At 43.7% G+C, this 17,903-nt stretch overlaps 1 protein-coding gene across 1 annotated transcript in view; it reads left to right on the top strand.

Moving 5' to 3' along the window:
• Nucleotides 1-17,903, top strand: part of CACNA2D4 (calcium channel, voltage-dependent, alpha 2/delta subunit 4) — a 55,702-nt gene that overhangs the window by 20,906 nt on the left and 16,893 nt on the right. The window contains exons 9-15 of the mRNA XM_010015046.1: nucleotides 746-820; nucleotides 2,009-2,098; nucleotides 9,547-9,660; nucleotides 10,738-10,816; nucleotides 12,856-12,989; nucleotides 16,014-16,091; nucleotides 17,169-17,249. Coding sequence (XP_010013348.1) covers nucleotides 746-820; nucleotides 2,009-2,098; nucleotides 9,547-9,660; nucleotides 10,738-10,816; nucleotides 12,856-12,989; nucleotides 16,014-16,091; nucleotides 17,169-17,249 — 651 coding nt within the window. The remainder of the gene's footprint in view (nucleotides 1-745; nucleotides 821-2,008; nucleotides 2,099-9,546; nucleotides 9,661-10,737; nucleotides 10,817-12,855; nucleotides 12,990-16,013; nucleotides 16,092-17,168; nucleotides 17,250-17,903) is intronic.

A 17,903-nucleotide genomic window follows, 5' to 3' on the forward strand; every position in this document is an offset into this window, starting at 1 on the left:
AGAGTGAACAGTGTTGGCAGAAAAATGGAGGCAAGCCATTAACGAGTTTGAAATATCATCTGTTCATCAAAACAACCCCCAAAAGAGCATATAATATATACTCCTTTACTGTACTCACACCGAGAACCTACCGGCTCAGACACATTATAGCCTGACCTAAGCTCCTAAGCTGAGCATTAGCAGCCTCTTAGCCACGCTTTTAGGAATGATGCTCTTCTGAACCTTGCAGGAAAAGGTTTATACTGGCATGTTTTACCTCGCATAAGTATCAGGCTAGAGGAATATACCCCACTAATTATCACAGTTTGGTGGATATGTGGTAACTTAAAATGTTGTCATTCAGCCATGCACCAGAGGCATTGGACATTAGGATACAAAATGACTTGTGAGGTTTGACAGGAGACTCACAGAGTTTCCAGAAGTCGAAAATATGTGCAAATAGTGCTAGAAGCAAGGCCAAGAGCATAAGCTTATGTGGAGGAAATCCCTACAGTGTGAGTGAAAAGAAAGTCATTTTCTATCTGTAGATATACCCAGATAGAACTCAGCAAAGCACCATAATAAATGCATTATTCAAAGAGATTGAGATTTGTCAAAATTGTTTTGCATGATCACTACAAACAATTCTTAAGGGAAACACGTATAAAATGGTATAATGCTCCATACCGTTTTCTGAACATCCTCCTAGGACATGAGCTCATTTTATTCCAATCACTGCCCCTTTCTTTTCATTTTCTCTTTGCAGTATAATGATTATGTGCATTTTATTGAACCCTGTTTTAAGGGTATCCTGGTCCAAGCAGACAGGGATAACAGAGAGGTGAGTATCAGGCTCCTACCTGTGTTATTAAGGTAACTCTCTTAATGTAAGAAGTACATGAGGTTAAGGTGCTAAGGCATGAAACTCCAGGGACAAGAAACAACCATCTCCCAGAAGTGTGTGGGGCTGCATTTCAGAAGCAAGCACCAGTTCGGTGGTACGTGCTGGCTCTGTGGTTCACCTTTGCTTACACAAAGGCACTGTAACATGGGGTCAGCTGGCTAGCTAACCAGCAGCAACCAGCTTCCCTGTGTCACAAGAGATCACTGCCAGAGCCTGAGTGGACCCAGCCCAGACTGCTATGAAAGAACAGCATGCAGAGGGAAAAGAGTCTCCACCTTTGAAACCCCACATCCTCAGCCTTCAAAGGAGGAAAATCAGCCCTTTCCTAGTGAACATGTTCTCAGCCTGGCCTGATCCTTTGCTACGGTGGACTGCCAGCAAGCTTTCTCTGATGAGGGGGTTTGCTGCTGTCATCCAGGATGGCTCGGCAGCCCCAAGGTGGCCAGCCTGCATCCAGCTGCTCCACCGCCCCCTGGGCTGACTCGTAGTTTTAGCATTTCTTACTGTTTGGTTTTCTTTAATTCCTTTTTCTCTGTACCAATACCACAGATGTAGCACATCCCTCCGTGTCTTCAACCACCAGATTTCTCTCCAAATTTCTTAGCCCTGGATTTCAGAGTATGACTCCAGAGGGTGATGTCACCTGCAGCATTTTCCAAAGGATCTCTAACCATTTTGGATTCTATGTTGCAGAGAGCACTCTCTGAGGGTTTCATTTACAATCAGAACAATGCCTGTTTTTCCCCAGTCCTGTTGATCTTGCATGCACAGGAATGTTTCGTTTGTTTGTTTTCCTGAAGGGGTAGGTAAGGGAAAGTCTGATTCCTAATAGTTTTGTCCCTTGCATGATGTTTCATGGGCTGCCCATGGTCCACAGCAGGTAGACTGTGAAATGCAGTCCTGCTCTGGCTGCTTGGGCAATGGTGCAACGTGATGGTGCTGCCAATGGAACCACCATTTGACTTTGCCACCTCCACCCATTACAGTGCTGGACTGCCCTGCCAGCAGCAGTGAAGGATCAGGAGCCCAAAGCACAGATTTTTCCAGGTTACCCTTTCCTCCCTCTGCTGAAGGGAACACCCTGCCTGCAACTCATTGCTGCCTTTTTCCCCCTCTTCTTGCCAGCACTTCAAGCAGCTGGTGGATGAACTGCAGGCAAAAGGAGTGGGCACTGTGAACAAGGCTTTGACAGAGTCCTTCAAAATACTGAGGGAGGTAAGAGTCAGTGCTGATGCTTGTGCTGGGCACAAGTGTCCCTGCCCAGCCCTACTTTCCCCTCTGCATCTAATGACTTAGCACATCCTTCACAGTGCAGCAGGGGGGAGGCGGCATAAGCTCATCTCACAGTCCCTGACTTTGTGACAAGCAGTGTGCAGGGGTGACCCTGTACTTTAGAGGTGTCAGTTTGTGCATGGCACCTTGAGGCTGCCAATCCCCGCAAGGCTGTGGCCTCATGAGTGCTTCCTTAATGAGCCACATGACTGGGCATTGCTCAGGCACCTTGGTTATAGATGGTGGCAATAAAATATAACTGATCAGCTGAGGGTGACAGTTCTAGTCGTAAGTAATGTTATTACAATGTGAGCCTTGATAAGTAGATGATGATGAAGATGTGAAAGACTATTCTTAGGCTTCAGATTTATTTCAATGTCACTTTGAGTGTCAGTGCTTGGGGAAGAAATCTCAGGTACAGAAGAATTAATCAGCCAGTCTGATCATGTCCTGTGATAAGAATCATAAATGATTCAATGCCTTATGTGAACAATTGTGACTTCAGTAGCCTGGAGGTAAACATAAAATTTAACTCTGTTTCTTAAAGAAGGTTAACAAAAAAGGATGAAGAACCAGCTGAACACACACATGCAACCCCCTCCTTGTGGCCCTCTCTTTAGTGTAGTTGGCCTAAAGATGCCAATGTCTTTGGGGCTGACAAAAATATGTATACGGTGCGATGCTAGTGACCGTAATGATGGCATTGATGTTAAAAGTAATGTGCTAGAGATATTGACACCCTGAGAACGATTCTTCAGTATAACTTATTTTGCAAATTGAAAGTTTAAGGATTTTGTTGGGTATGGTAATGCTGTTCCTGATTTATGCCAGTGCAAACACCATCAGAGTCAAACCCAGAGATGGTGGTGGCTGAGCTGTGCTTGTCAGTGATTACAGAAACGTGATGGAATTAATGGCAACTTGAAAAGAGTGTGGTGTAGCCTTGGCAATGCAGTAACAGGCTGGCAGCACTCCTAGTAGTAATGCTTCAGCATCTTTGGAGGAAGATAGTTGAGATGACCAGGAAAGCAGTAATGATATAAACCTAGAACAATTGTATGGGCTATAGGTCTGCTAGATTTATCTACATGTACCTTTGAACTTTATGGCAAAATTAACTTGAACTTTAAAAAACAAAGATCCAGAGCCTATATAGGCCTGTGTTGTATAAATCACAATATTTAAACAATTTTTCCATCAGAGGAAAAGATGATTTCTCAATACCTAATGTAGCACTTTGCAACTTCATCCCAGGACTTCTGTCTGCCTGATGACATTCTGTCGTGGTTTAAGCCCAGCCAGTAACTCAGAACCACACAGCCACTCGCTCACTCCCCGCTTCTTCCCCAACCTGCTCCCAGAGGGATGGGGAGGAGAATCGAAGGAATGTAACTCCCACGAGTTGAGATAACAGCTCTCCAGTAACTAAGGTATAATACAAACCACTACTGCTACCAATAATAATGATAAGAGGAATAACAAGGGGAGAGGACACAACTGCTCGCCACCCACCAATCGATACCCAGCCTGACCCGAGCAGCGATCTGGGCCTTTTGGGTAACTCCCCCCAGTTTCTATACTGGGCATGACGTGCTGTGGTATGGAATAGCCCTTTGGCCAGTGTGGGTTAGGTGTCCTGTCTCTGCTTCCTCCCGGCTTCCCCTCCTCTCTGGCAGAGCATGAGACTGAGAAAGTCCTTGGTCAGAGTAAACATTACTTAGCAACAACTAAAACCACCAGTGTGTTGTCAGCATTCTTCTCAGGCTAAAGCTGAAAACACAGCACTGCACCAGCTACTAAGAAGGAGAAAAATGACTGCTACAGCTGAACCCAGGATACATTCAGAAGAGACAGAGGTGGTGTCTCAGTGTGCAAGCAGCGTCATGCACCTACATAGGCATGCAAGTGTAGAACTATGTCTGCAATTCTAGAACAGCCTTCCCCAAACTGCAGCTTCTGTAGTTAAGGGCTCATCTAGAGAATGTCTTGATACCACCAGCTGGAGGACCCCAGGCTCTGCAAGTACCACAGCTTAAGGCAAAAGGGTATCACTTGCCAAGTGCTCATATGCTTTACATACTCTCTGAAATCATAGACATTCTTAGATCTCTATCAGCAGTAGGGGAGGGAAAGGGTGTCTGTCAGTGTGCCCTGAAATAAATCTGTGCTGCTGCAGTCATGCAGACAGGAGAAAGGGGAACTTTGGTGGAATTGGCCACCCCCCTCCCATCAGACAACATTCACATTCTAAGCTTGTAGTCATAGCTGTTACTCACAGACTGTCTTGTTATTGTTCACAGGAGCATACGCAAAAGAAAGAAAACAAAAATTGCTACATCACACTGATGAAACAGGCTTTGCTGATTACAACAGACAACCAGTAATAATATCTGTAATGAAAGCAATTACAACATTTCCCTGGTAATTTTCCTCAGTCCAATTGCTTGCGGAATAAATAGCCCACTAGAGACCTGCTCAGTGAGGTATGAGTAGCAGAGAGGGGTTGCAGAAGAGCACAGTCTCTCACCATCTATGTTTTCCTCCATTATGTTCTGGGGTAGACAGGGTATATTTTAATCTGTGATGCAATCTGCAGAACAGCTTCAGGAGAACAGTTAGCCAGAGCCTCCCCTGCCCCTCTCTGTCATGCTCAATAAACCACTTAAACTCTCTATTCCAATTTAGCCACACACCAAGTGGTTTCAATAAAATATCCGTGCCAGGGAAACTGTGGTCTTGAGCGTACATTCGTAGAGTGCTTCAAAGTTCTGTCAAGTGAGCTACTTCCTTGTTTATCAAGTTTTAGTCGCTCTCACTGCTGTCTTCTCTTTGTTTCAACAAGCTTGGCACGTCTTGTTCCCTCACCCTTTTCTTGTAGGATTTATACCCCTTTGTTCTGGCTGCTGCTCTGCTCACGGCTGCTTTCGGGCTGCCTTCCCTGAAACACCATCGTCCCAACAGTATGTAAGTGTTGCAGCTGAGAGCTATCAAGTGCTAAGCAGAGCAGAATAATCACCTTCCTTGTTTTACACACCATAGTCCTCTTAACACAATGTAAGACAACAGCTACATTTCTTCAGACACTCTCACATTGTTAATTCCTATCCAGCTGATCTGCCTCTGCGGTATTCCTCTCTTGCCAATATTCAGCCTCCTGTTCTGTATTTGAGCCTCTGACCAGCCTTTCCAATGTCCATCAATTGTAAAAATAGTTATATATTTTTATAGACGAGCCAAAGATACATGAGTACATATATACATAAGCAAACGCAACCCTAAGCCTAAGAGGATGATATAAATATATTAGATTATATAAAATCTGTGACTTATGGCTCCTCCTTTCTCGGGATAATTCTCAGACTAAATAGGGACTTTGAAAGCTGATGTTTTCTGACCCTATGCAGGAAAAGAAATCCCAAGTTTTGCTCTCTGAGCCCACCTTGGATCTTAACACCAAGCTGGTTTAATGGTACCTTGACTGGCAGCTGAACTCAGGCATTACATACATTTTGAAGTCACTCCAAAATAGCTATAGGTGAAAAGAAAATGGTGAAACTGCTAACAAACTGGACTTCACCAAAATGTAAAATTGTGTAACTTGAGCAAACTAGTGTCGTGAGAAGAATGAGCCCATCTGCTGATGAAAGTAAGCAAAGGAGTTTGTGGCTTCTTATCTCCCACTCCTGTGAGGAAGCATGGAATTTGCACACTCGCAAGAGGACCATGTTACTGATTTTTCTAGCAATGTGCTAAATGTTTAAGGGACAATTTACCCATCTAGTTTAATCCCTTCTTGTAGCACATGTTTTCTATTGATTCCTGCTTTGTCCTTTAGGATCTCAGCTGTAGTCAGGCCTCAGCCCATGAGGCAAGTAGTTCAGCAACACCTTCTGCAATTCTTTCCCTTCCTGCTGCTTCTTTCCCTTCCGGCTGAGCAGAGATTATTCAAATGCTTTCAATTAACTTTTTTTTAACCCTACCACTTTGTGACCCTGCCTGTAATTCATTCATTCTTTTCTTTGTCTCTTATCACTTCAGTGTGTGCCCAGCCATTACAATATTGTCTTTTTGATGATGAAGTATGATGGCTATAAAGCATCTCTGCCTGACCATTTCCCTCTGGTTTTTATCATCTGGCAACATACTCTTTTTACTCACTTTCTTGTTTCTTCTCTGAACATTTAGAAATCTTTTCTTGATTCCATTCACATTTTTTATGGACCTGGATTCTGCAGCAAACTTTTCAGGATATGCAAAGCTCAAGATTTCCTGTTTACCAGTTTATGCTGTTTTGTTTAATGCCATCTCTCATTTGTTCTTCACTAGCTTTCTGTTTCCTTCTTTTCAGCTAATTTTCTACCTATAAGACACTTTCCACTAAGTCTGAATTTTCAGTAATTCCAGAGGCCACTCTGGAGGCAGGTCCGTATAAGAATGGGGCAGAAGAAGATGAAGAGGGGCTGCTCAGTCATCTGGCCTGATGTGTATAATCCTCATGTGTGCCTGTGCATCACTGAGTTATGCTGATGTTCTTATTGCTTCACTAGTAACTCTTTTGCCAGGCTGTAACTGCAAAGTAAATGACAGTGAGCAAACAAGGGAGTATAAGAGACTGACCTTGAATTAATTAGATCATGCCTGTTGCTCCTAGCAATACAACCAAAGTTATATGGGAGAATACATAACTCCATCTCATTTGCCAACTGCAGCTCTAGCCTGCACCTATTCAGGCATCTGTTCAGCAGACATCTTGTTCCTGTTCTCCCATTCTTTCATGCTCCTGAAATTTCAGTCAGAGCAGGGAATTATGCTCAGAGCCTGATGTGAGTGCTGTCAGATCATTTGCTACAGCTGCAGCCAGCCACAAAAGAACCTAAAAACCAGGGATTACCTCTTGTTCATTTGTTTTCTAAATCTGTCTCTTTAATCTCTATTTCTATGACACTGATGATCTCATTTTCCCTGTTGAAAATATCATCTACTCCTGTAATTAGGAGATTGCTGGTTCTGATACAGCATCTAATTTCTCAGTATCTCAGTATTATGAGGTCTGAAGTAAGCTACATGAAGAGAGATCTTAAGTAGTTTGAAATGGTGGGTGACCTTAATTAAGTGTTAATTTAACTATTATCTAAACAAAATATGTTGTAGATTGCAACAGACTGGAATAAGTTGCTTTTGTAACTACAAGGTTCACAGATCTGTGATCTAAACCTCATTCTGACAGTATCTCCTGCACCATCATAATCCTATGCCTCCTTAATGGATGCTCACACTAGCCCTTCTCTCTGTTAATTTGCCCTAGAAATAACTCACTTGAGACTCCTTGTCTTTTTCCTACCTGATGATCTGCAGCAGAATCCCATGCAGCTATCAACTGCTTTTCCCCTTTTGTTTGCATCTAAGCACATCCTATGTTTGTTCCCATTGTGCACCCTCAGCCTTTGCCCTGAGTCTCCTTGCTGAAGGGGGGACATGTATTCTGACCCATTTTGGAGCTCCAGTTACCCTCTAGCTGGCACCGATGGGTTTTTTCATGGTACAAGGTTTAGGAGCTTTTTGGACAACTGGAAATGTCAGACTTTGGGGACTCCGTAGGGAAAACACAGGAGATCCCTACTGTTGTGTTGGTATGACCACAGCAACAGGGGAGCAAGTCTGTCTCCCCTCTCAATGTGGTGACACAAAAGAGGCAGAGCATGTCCAACTACCTCATCCTGATTCAGTAATTCACACAGATGTTTTGCCTAAGAACAGCTAGTTAGGAATGACCTTATTACACCATCCTTCTCTCTCATGATCACTTGTACCATGTATCACTTGGTCAGTGATACATGAAACAGGGAGAGATGGGTTCACACTTGTGGTCTCATTCAGAAGCTGGTGAATCCATGCGTACTGCAGTAGAGTAACAGATACTTGGTGATATTGAGAGTAATGTTGAAGGAGGAAGGACTGATAATATAAATAGCCATGGAAGGAGGCATTATGGTGATATTAGCACCAGGTATCCATGGTCATGATGTTAATCTGCAGTGGAACCACAGTACCATCTGTGTTAGTAAAGACATTTGCTTTCTGTCCTAACAAAGCATTACCGAACCAGAAGGGACTTGTTAATTGAACCCTAAAACGTCTATAAAGTCCCAGTTTACATCCTGTGGTCTTATCCTCCCACCCAGTGCTTGCTTTCATTTTATGCAATTAGTCTTGCAACTTGGATACCTTTTTCCTCATTTATAAGATATAACTATCCTCTCCAGTTTAAAATTGCTTCTGTGTTTGATATAACATTAGTCACCCTTCAGTTAGGCTTCCATATGCTCTCTAGCTCACGCCATTGCCTCTCATTAATCTTGTGTGCAGAGTTGTCGTATCTTGCTCTTTCTGTGTTTCTTTTACTCTGCACCAGTTTCCATATCCTCCTCTGCTGATTAGATTTTTCCACGCTCAGAAGCAGTGAGATGCTCTGCAAGGAGGAGCACATGCTGACACTGAGCTAGGAGCTGCAGCAAAGTAACTGTTTTTGTGCTTTGATGGCCTCTGCTACCTCCTGTGATGACTGCTAATTCAATACCTGTGTTGGTGCTGCATAAAGCACTTGTGCTCTCAGGTACACCAGCTCAAGAGAACCGAGAGGCAAATGGCTCTGCAGACAGGAGCAGGAGATAAGCAGCACTTGAAGGCTGTTTTTCCTGGCTGAACAGGCAGGGTCTGGCTTTTTCAATGCCCATTCAACACCTCTTCATGTGTTCTTGGGAGCACATCAATGTTTGTACCAAAGTCCCAGAGTACCTCCACTCTACATTAAATATCACTTATGCACAGATAACAGATGATCTGTCATTATAGTGTATGGCCTTTTTATTTGGCACATTCATAACCTGTTTCAGCCCTGATGGCAGTAATGCTCTTTTTTTTTCATATGTTCCTGCTTTTCTCTGCTATTTTTTGGCAGATTGATGGATTTGCCCTGAAATAATGAGTCTCATTTCCTCCTCCTGTCATGTTTTCTGCCATAAAAAGTGACAGTTATTGCTGTCAAATCAGAATTGCAGTGTTTATGGTCAGCCTATAGTTGTTTGCATAAACGGATGTGACTGTAAGATGTGAGGCAGCAGGGAGTCGCACCCTTCCTCCACAACACTTACTTCCTCATTATTTTACTTCTGTAAAGCCTCCTGTGCCTACTTGTGCTAGGTAGGGCTGTGTAAATAAAACAATTATATGCAGAATACAAACATGGTCCTTATTTAAGCAGAGCTTTTTCTGAGCACAGTGTGAGGTTTACAAGAGGAAGTCAGGATCTGGCCCACCATGAACAAATAGGCTGCAGTTACACAGAAACAGACCGTGCAGAGGTAACTAATGCTCTTCCTCTCTGTTTGCAGTTCAGAGAGGCTGGTCAAGGAGGCTTGTGTAACCAAGCTATCATGCTGATCACAGACGGAGCAGTGGAGGATTATGAAGCTGTGTTTGAAAAGTACAACTGGCCAGATCGGAAGGTTTGTCTGGGAAGTGCTAAATGAAAAGGGTGAGGAAAGGTGCTATCCTGCTATGGTGGGAATGGAAGAGCATGAGCCAGGATGTCAGGCAGAGCTGAGCATTCACATCCTTCAATACCCACATGCATGCAGCTGTAAACACAAGCAAAGCAGCCAGGCAGGAGCCTGCTGCGGTGATTTTAGAGGTGGTAGGATCACAAATGGGTATCTGCAGCTCAGTGAAGATTTATTGTATTTTCATACACTTTGATTTCTAAAGGTGCGACAATCAAAACATTCTCCTGACAAAATGATAAGGACTAAGCTGAGTATTTAAAATAATTTAAAAAAAGAATTTTAATCCCATCCAAGGCTGTTTATAATTGGTGCTGTTTAGGAAAGGTTTGGCTGTTACCAGTTCTTATAGTGAGCAGGAGAATGGCCTAGACAACCTCTCTAGGTGCCTTCCAGTCCTATTTACCTTGAGGCCTATGATTACAGGCTTGTACGAGCAAAGCAGACTGTGAAAGTAGAAGAGAGCAGGGCTCATCCTAAACCCTCCTGATTTATTTGCTTACCTCATCCCAGCTAGCAGCAATGCACTAAGGGAGAGAGAAGCAGCCTACTGAGAGGCCAGAGCATTGGGCTGTTAAAGCAGTTTATTTCAGGATTGGCTCTTTTGTTGTTGGTCAAACACAAGAGAAATGGTGAAGCTTTCTCTAAATGATTCATGCAGCCAGCTGTTCTCCTGGGTAAAGGATTCCTGTGAGCTATAAACCTCTCTGCGTGTGGTTGCTGAGTGCCTGGCAGAGCTGCTATCATAAAATCAAACAGAATTTGCACTTCTGCCTTGTTATTCAGATGACCTCGGGTGCTACTGGGCTTTCTGGGCTAATCATAATTGGAAATCAAGTTCCAGCCCACAAAATGCAAAACAAATGGAGTAAGAGGCTCCTGTCCCTGTGTGAAGGCAGAGCTATTGCTATGCACCACAAATAAGCATTCACACCAGCGCATAGCAGAATGCTAAACCTCAGCCATTTGGATTTGGTAGCACACTGCAGCCTTATTCCTCTATCTTTGCATTCTTGTTCCCAGGTCCGGGTTTTCACTTACCTCATTGGACGAGAGGTCACTTTTGCCCCCAACGTGAAATGGATTGCCTGCAACAACAAAGGTGCTGTATGGGAATGGTTCCCTGAACCCCATCACGTATGTCATGCATGGACTGCAGCCACAGGGCCCTGGACCCCTCTAAGGCTCACCTACTGCAACCTGGGACCCGTGAACCCTTGGTTGGAAAGCAGCCTAAGGAAAAAGCAGACCCTGCTAGTCCACGTTTAGAGTGACTGTGTCCAACTAACACAAGTCCTCTGTGCTGAGCCACCACATTTTCCTGTCACGGTGCCAAGGGACACTGTGACCGAGATTCGTGCTGGCTGTAGTCCACTTAAGCCCCTGTGCTTATTGTGTCCCACTTGCTGGCTTTTGACAATCCGTCTAAAACTCTGTCAGAAAGCCTGTGACATCTTTTGGCTGAGATAAAAAACTAATATCTCTTCTTTAAAGATTTTACAGCATTTTTCATGAAGTCTGCAGGTTAACCCCTGTATCCTGGCCAAATTCTTTGTGTGACAGTGGTTTCACTGAGGTACCAGAATAGTTTGTTAATCCCATCACAAACCCAATATTCTCTCCTCCTGGCATGAAATGGCGTTGAGTGGGAAAATCCATTCAGAGTAGGTGAATCACATCTATGCTTTTGGGGCCACTTAAAAAGTCCAGTTAGCCTTAACAGACTCTGCAAGGGTAAAAGAAGAGAGGGGGGAAAAAAAAGGTGTTTGGGCATGACTTGGCCTCAGCCTGCGTGGAGACAAGGCAAAAATGTTTGTTACATCAGTATCCTGCTTAAACAGGGAAAGGAAGGGAAGATTGAAGCTGGGGGCTGACTAGCTAGGTATATTGACTCTTTTCCTGTCTGAGCAATAGTTCCAGCAGGCTATGAAATGCACGGGTGCATTCGCTACTGAAAATAATTGACAGACAAGAGTTGCTAGCCTGCAGAATATCTGTGAGCTGGGGCTGTCCAAGGCTCAAATGTTTGTCTATTAGCACTATGAATCACACTTAATACTCTCAGTTTTTGATATATGAATCAAAAACCTGGATTTCAGATTGCACAATCAGCCATAAGATTAGTGATAGGGAATTCACTGCACTGTTGGTTCACATAAAATGTGAGAATGGATTCTCCTGAATAACCAGAGAACAAAACTATGCTCTTTGCACTTGAGTTCTCAGTTACCAGACTTGAGCTCTGCACAAGGCTCACTGATTTTGGTTCTTCTCTTTCAACGCATTTTATAGCTCTTGTAGTCCTTGTTTTCAAGCACACTGTTTCCATATCACAAAGATTATCAGATCATGAGCCATTTCACATGGCAGTGTTTTCTATCTATCAGACATACTCTGTCCCATGCCAAGTGCAACCAATCAGTTCCATGTGATGAGAAGCAGGACTTGTTGTGACATTACACTGTGTTAACATTTCTAACCAGTTAAGCAGAGAGTTTTAAGGGCCTTTTGATAACTTGAAAACATCCTTCCCCTGTACTCCTTATTGTAGTATTAGACTGGCATGGGTCCATCTACAGGGGCAGAGGAAAATAGGTAACTTGCACTTTTAGGTTCTGCTTCCAACAGGTAGATGGAAGTAGTCACCATCCTTGGACGTAAAGCTAGGCAGACTGAAGAGTAGAGTGCTGGAAAAAGTCTGGAAGAGAAGTTGAGAGTTTGGGCTTAATATAAAATTGGGCAGAGTAAGCGGGTAGCCTGGTGGAATACTTTGTTTGCGTATGTCTGGCCTTCAGGAACAAAGGCAGCCTGATTACTCGGGTTTTTTTACTTAAGTTTTGCCTAAGACACAAAGAAACATTTTACATCTATTTGGCATGGTATCAGGACTCTGGTCTTGTGCATTGGTCCAGTATTTTGAGAAGAACAGAGCCAATCCTTTGAAACTCTAGATTTCCACAGAAACATATGTCCACAGAAGCTTGTGGATACAAGGCATGTCAAGGCACATTTTGTAAAGAGCAGATAAGCCATCTGGGCATATAGTCTTTGGCATCTAGTTTTCTAGCTTTGCACAGACATTCATTTAGAATACTGAAGACATGTGAGCAGCGTGACTCACACCTCTGTTTCTCCATGAAGGCTACTACACTCAGATCTCCACACTGGCAGACGTCCAGGAGAACGTGATGGAGTACCTGCATGTCCTCAGCCGACCCATGGTTATCAACCATGACCATGACATTATTTGGACTGAAGCCTACATGGACAGTGCGGTAAGGACAAGTCTTTAAGTCAGCAAAGAGTAGGGCCTATGGGCCAAACTGGAAAAGGCATTAGACACCCAGCTAGTATATTAGGCATATAACTTGTCCCAGATCCATCTAAATATCTTACGTGTATCAGAATCTAAATAAGTTTAAATAAATCTGAATAAAACCAGGAGTTGGTTGATTGATAGAAATTACTGGGCTCTGGCACTGCTGAGACAGTGTTTCTTTTCTGCTCACTTCTGGAGTTGAGATGTGTATGCAGACTCAGGTCTGAATCTGCAGTGACCAGGGAGCCCAGGGCTAATCACACAGGTACAGCATGATTTAAGCAGTGCTTGTGTGAAAGCAGGTTGCCTTCTAAAGGATTATTCACAGGAAAGATTTACAGCTCAGGATATGGGTCACAGAGATTTATTTCCTCCAGCCTGGTAGCTAAATGCGTACTGCTTGCCACTCAAAGATACTGATCTCAGTTTGGGAAGCAGGCTCACTCTTTCATTCCTTGAGCTAGCAAGTCCTAATGTCACTGCAGTGGCCCTGTACTCAGCCCTGTGGGTAAAGGACACACGGCAAAGGACCAGATAGTCAGCACTCCGAACTCCCATTGCTTTGTCACAGGCCTGCCGTATGGGAAGACATTTGGACCATGAGCAAGTGCTATTTATGGTAGTGTATTGCCAAGGAGGCTTTGAAATTCAAAGGAGCGAAGGGAAGGACAAAGGAGTAGACCTCCACTGAAGGAGTCTTCCCCTGCACTTCCCCAAATAGAAGGCATTCCTCAGCTTCCACCTCCATGCCTTTTTGCATTGCCAAAGAGAAAGTTACAGTTCTTATTCTGGGGCTGTGCTTTCAGGGGGATGAAGTTTATTTCCTACACTGGACTCTCCACCCTGGAGAAGTGTCTATATAACTGTGACAGCTAGACCTGACCAAAAATCTCATTTCCCTCTTTCAAAAACAAACCCGGGGTCTTAGAACTGTTTGTACTATCTGAGGGGAAAAAGTATTCTAGAAAAATTGAGGATGTCCCTGTCCCACTGTGGGACTGAAGTTATTTGCTCTGATCTGGCCAGCAGCAGCTTTAGGGTGTCTGCCACAGCCCTAGGGACAAACCACAGTTTTCATGTTTAAGATCCATGGTAAGAAACCTGAACTTTATGAGTTGGAGTAGAACTAGGGGTACTAAGCTTAGCTTTGTAGCAGGAAACATGACCTGGGTCACCCATTGTAGTGCTTGATGCTGTGCTCAGACTCAAGACCACATAAACCCCAAGAAATACCTCTAAGGCAGTCAGGCTTGCACCACAACAGTACATAGATGCTACACTCAGGAGACTTTTGTGGGAAGGGACTGTCCCCCACCTCTGTGCTGTGGCTGACCATTAAGGCTGCAGCTGTGGCACATTAGCTCAGTGAGGGTGACGTGGGGATGTCTTCTGCTGCCAGAGCTGTGCTGAGTGAGAGCTGGAGACATGGTACTTGAGCATGCAAAGCAAAGCCTCCAGAACTGCTGCTAACTACCCAGCAAGTTTATTTTATCAGCAGGCGTGCCACCCCTGGCACTGGTGTATGGTGTCACACTTCCCAAGGCAGCCACAGGGACTTGATTGTTGCATTATTTTTCTTGCTGCCTCTCTTCTCTTGCTGCTTGGTTTGCTATTCTCTTCCTCCATCCCAACCTCTCCTGTCTTTGATTCACCCCTCCATTCATGTACTCATTCATCTGTTCATCCGTGTCTCTCACTAGCTGCCACAGTCTGAGGAGGTAACTGCACCCCTGTGTTTTGTGAGCGTGCTGTTTCCCTTGTGCCAGTTGGTGTGCCAGTGCCAGTGCTCACAGCCACAGCTGGCCTGTACATCTGGGGGGGCAGGGGCTGCAGCACTGGTGGAGTCCTCTTACACTGGCAAGAAGAGGAGAGGAAATGATGGATGTACTGGAGAGCTGTGCTGTTGGTTCAGAGTAGGTAGGGGTGTCTGTGTTGTGCAGTAGCTTAGTTCACCATACCTATTTTTCCATATATTCACTAAGCACTGGAGAAGTTTACTTGCTGTGTGTTAGTGTGGCTGTTGCTGTGAATGGAAAGTTTCCATGAGGAATTATCCAGACCAGTAATTCAAGATAGCAGGCTCAAGTCTCCTTCACATGACTTTATAGATTGACTCACTCCTTTATGGTTCCTAGCACGTATAATAATGGAGACAGAAGGTCTTTTCTTGCCTTACTACTTCTTTGACCAAGTAAGAGATGAGAGGGAAATGCTACTGGCTTTGAGGGATTAGGTTCTTTTGGTAGCTGGGCATGTTTGGGAGACTTCTTCACATGTGTCTTACCTGTTTTACCTCCTTTCATGTGTGCTTTTAGAGCATCTGCCTTCTGCAGAACTGGGAGTATCTGTTCCCCATTACACGTACATGTCCTGTATCCCCTGTAGAGATAGCTCACCATGATCTGTTTGGATCATGATTTGTCTGTTTTTCCTAAGCTTAGATGGTTAAGTAGCAAGTGTATATAAGCAGGCTCTGTGTGTATTTGTGCCCTTTAAATATTTGCCATTGGTGTTTCTCATTTGTGGTATTTATGTGTTTGCAATATAGATGACATCTTGTTTGTGATTTTGCTCATGTTTGTGTTGCTTTTCTCTATCCTGTACTCCTTGTGTTGGTGGTTTTTTACACTTGTTGTATAAGCGCTTATGTCTACGCTTCCAATGTGTGGTGGGTATAAATCGTGCCACCCCTTCTACAGGTTTCTGTCTCTTCATTAAAACAGCTCTTTAATTTTTCTTGCTTCAACTCATTTCATTGGCATTCATCCCATCATGATCACCCCTCACGAGCAAGCATCCATCCCACGATCCTCTTGGATACAGAGTATTGAAAAGTGCTGTCTTTAGAGCGGTGTGGGAGGCAAGGAGGTGGCTACTTGTAATTAACTTCAGGGGTCTTTGGGAATTCCAATGCCTTTCGTTTGGGTTATCTATCTGTGGTATTGCATTTGCTAACACACAGCTCATTCTTCTGTGGCAGCTCTTTGCATCTCAGGCTCAAAGTCTGTTGCTCATGACAACAGTGGCTATGCCAGTCTTCAGCAAAAAGAACGAGACGGTGAGTGCAACACGGGCGTCCCTCTCCTTCAGCCAGCAAAGGTGAAAAGGATACAGCAGACCTTTGCAAGGTTTTAAAGCCAATGGGTCTCTGAAAGAACAGGCAGCCATTACAGACTGCAGTAGACCTCTGCCAGGAAGGGCAGCTGAAAATTTATCTGACAAAATTAATGGTCTGAATGCTATCTCTTCAAAATACCCCTTAAATATTGTATTTCCCCTGTTTCATACCTTCCATTTTCAAACTGAGCCTAGTTCACAAACCCATAAAGTTTCAGGCTGGAAGAGATCATTACCTTGTCTAGTCTGTGCTTTTTACTGCAGACCTTTACATTTCGTATAGACGGTTTTTCATGAGCTGAATAACCTGTGTTTGGGAAAAGCATCATTGAAGAAAGGCATCCATCCCGACGTCTCTATTATGGTTTCTCACTCTGCCTTAAAAACTGGTGTCTAAATTCCACTTTCAATTTGTCTGGTCTCACCTTCCTGCCATAATGACATTCTCTGCAGATTAAAAAGCCTGTGCCCTTTTGTATCTTCTGGTCCTAAAAAAAGTTGTCCTCCTCCTCCACCTGAGGCTTGCCTTAACCTGTATTAACACAGCGCTGCAGTGAGATGCTGTGAGTCGTTTTCCCATCATGTTCTCCAGACACTTATTAAACAGTCAGTTCCCCATTTCATGGGGCATTCCTTTTTCCTAGGTTAACAGTTCTGTATTTGGCATTTGGTTTAAGCAACCCAAGTTATCAACCAATCCATGTTGTTTTGTGTGATTGCCTTGTCCTTACTGTATATTTACATACACTGAAACTGAGGGGGTTTCCCTCAAAACTTGTTTTCAGTGATTTTATGTTACTTCTGAACTATAGTTAAAAATGCTCACTAGAAACACTCCTCTCCATAAACACTGGAGCAACCTCTTTAGACTTTTTGAGGTATGTTAGTTGGTTTTCAATTAACATACACAAGCCTGGAGAGAATATGAAACAGACTTGTAGGAATGCAATAATGTGTATTCAGGTAGAAAATTACCCAGGTCTTGCTTCTGAAAATGGATTCTCCTCTGTTTTTTAAGCGATCTCATGGCATTCTCCTGGGTGTGGTGGGCTCTGATGTACCACTGAGGGAGTTGTTAAAACTTGCTCCACGGTATAAGGTAAGACTGAGATAAAGTAATTTGCTATTTTGCACAGCAAAGTCACCAGTCATTCTTCCATGGGCATGACTGAAAAATCATTCCTCTGCCTGTAGGAATAACTGTAAGTGTGAAACAAGAGATGCTGGATGTGGTGATGTGTGATTTCTATATAGCACATGGGAAATCATTCACTATTAGAAGCTCTTATGCTGCCTCAGAAACACAAGGACTGGATGATCCAGTAGATCGGTAACAGGTCATGAGTGTTTGCATCTTGGTGGTCACCAAACTAGATCTCTTGGAGCTGATACAGATCTGACAGCCTACCTCAGAAGAAGTGAAGTTTTATATCCATTTCTCGGTGCACAAAAGCTGCCATGGCAGCTGGCAAAAATTAAACTAGTTTCACTTAGCAGTAAAACTGAGGACTGAATGGACTACAGAGAGCCAAATTTTCTGTCATGCCCAGAGGTTCCTTTCTCCAGAACAGCATGAAGATTTCTTGGCAGGATAGCGCACAGGAAGTTGGCTCTCACTCACTCGTGCTGTACCTAGATAAAGTATTTGCTCTCCAGAATTGTCCAACAACTTTCCACTAGCTCTATTTTCAATATATCTTAAAAAAACAAAAATGCTCATCCATAGGACCCCCTGAGATGTATTGCTTAGTTT

Source organism: Nestor notabilis, unplaced genomic scaffold (genome assembly GCF_000696875.1).
Source record: "Nestor notabilis isolate BGI_N333 unplaced genomic scaffold, ASM69687v1 scaffold1765, whole genome shotgun sequence".
Lineage (NCBI taxonomy): Eukaryota > Metazoa > Chordata > Aves > Psittaciformes > Psittacidae > Nestor > Nestor notabilis.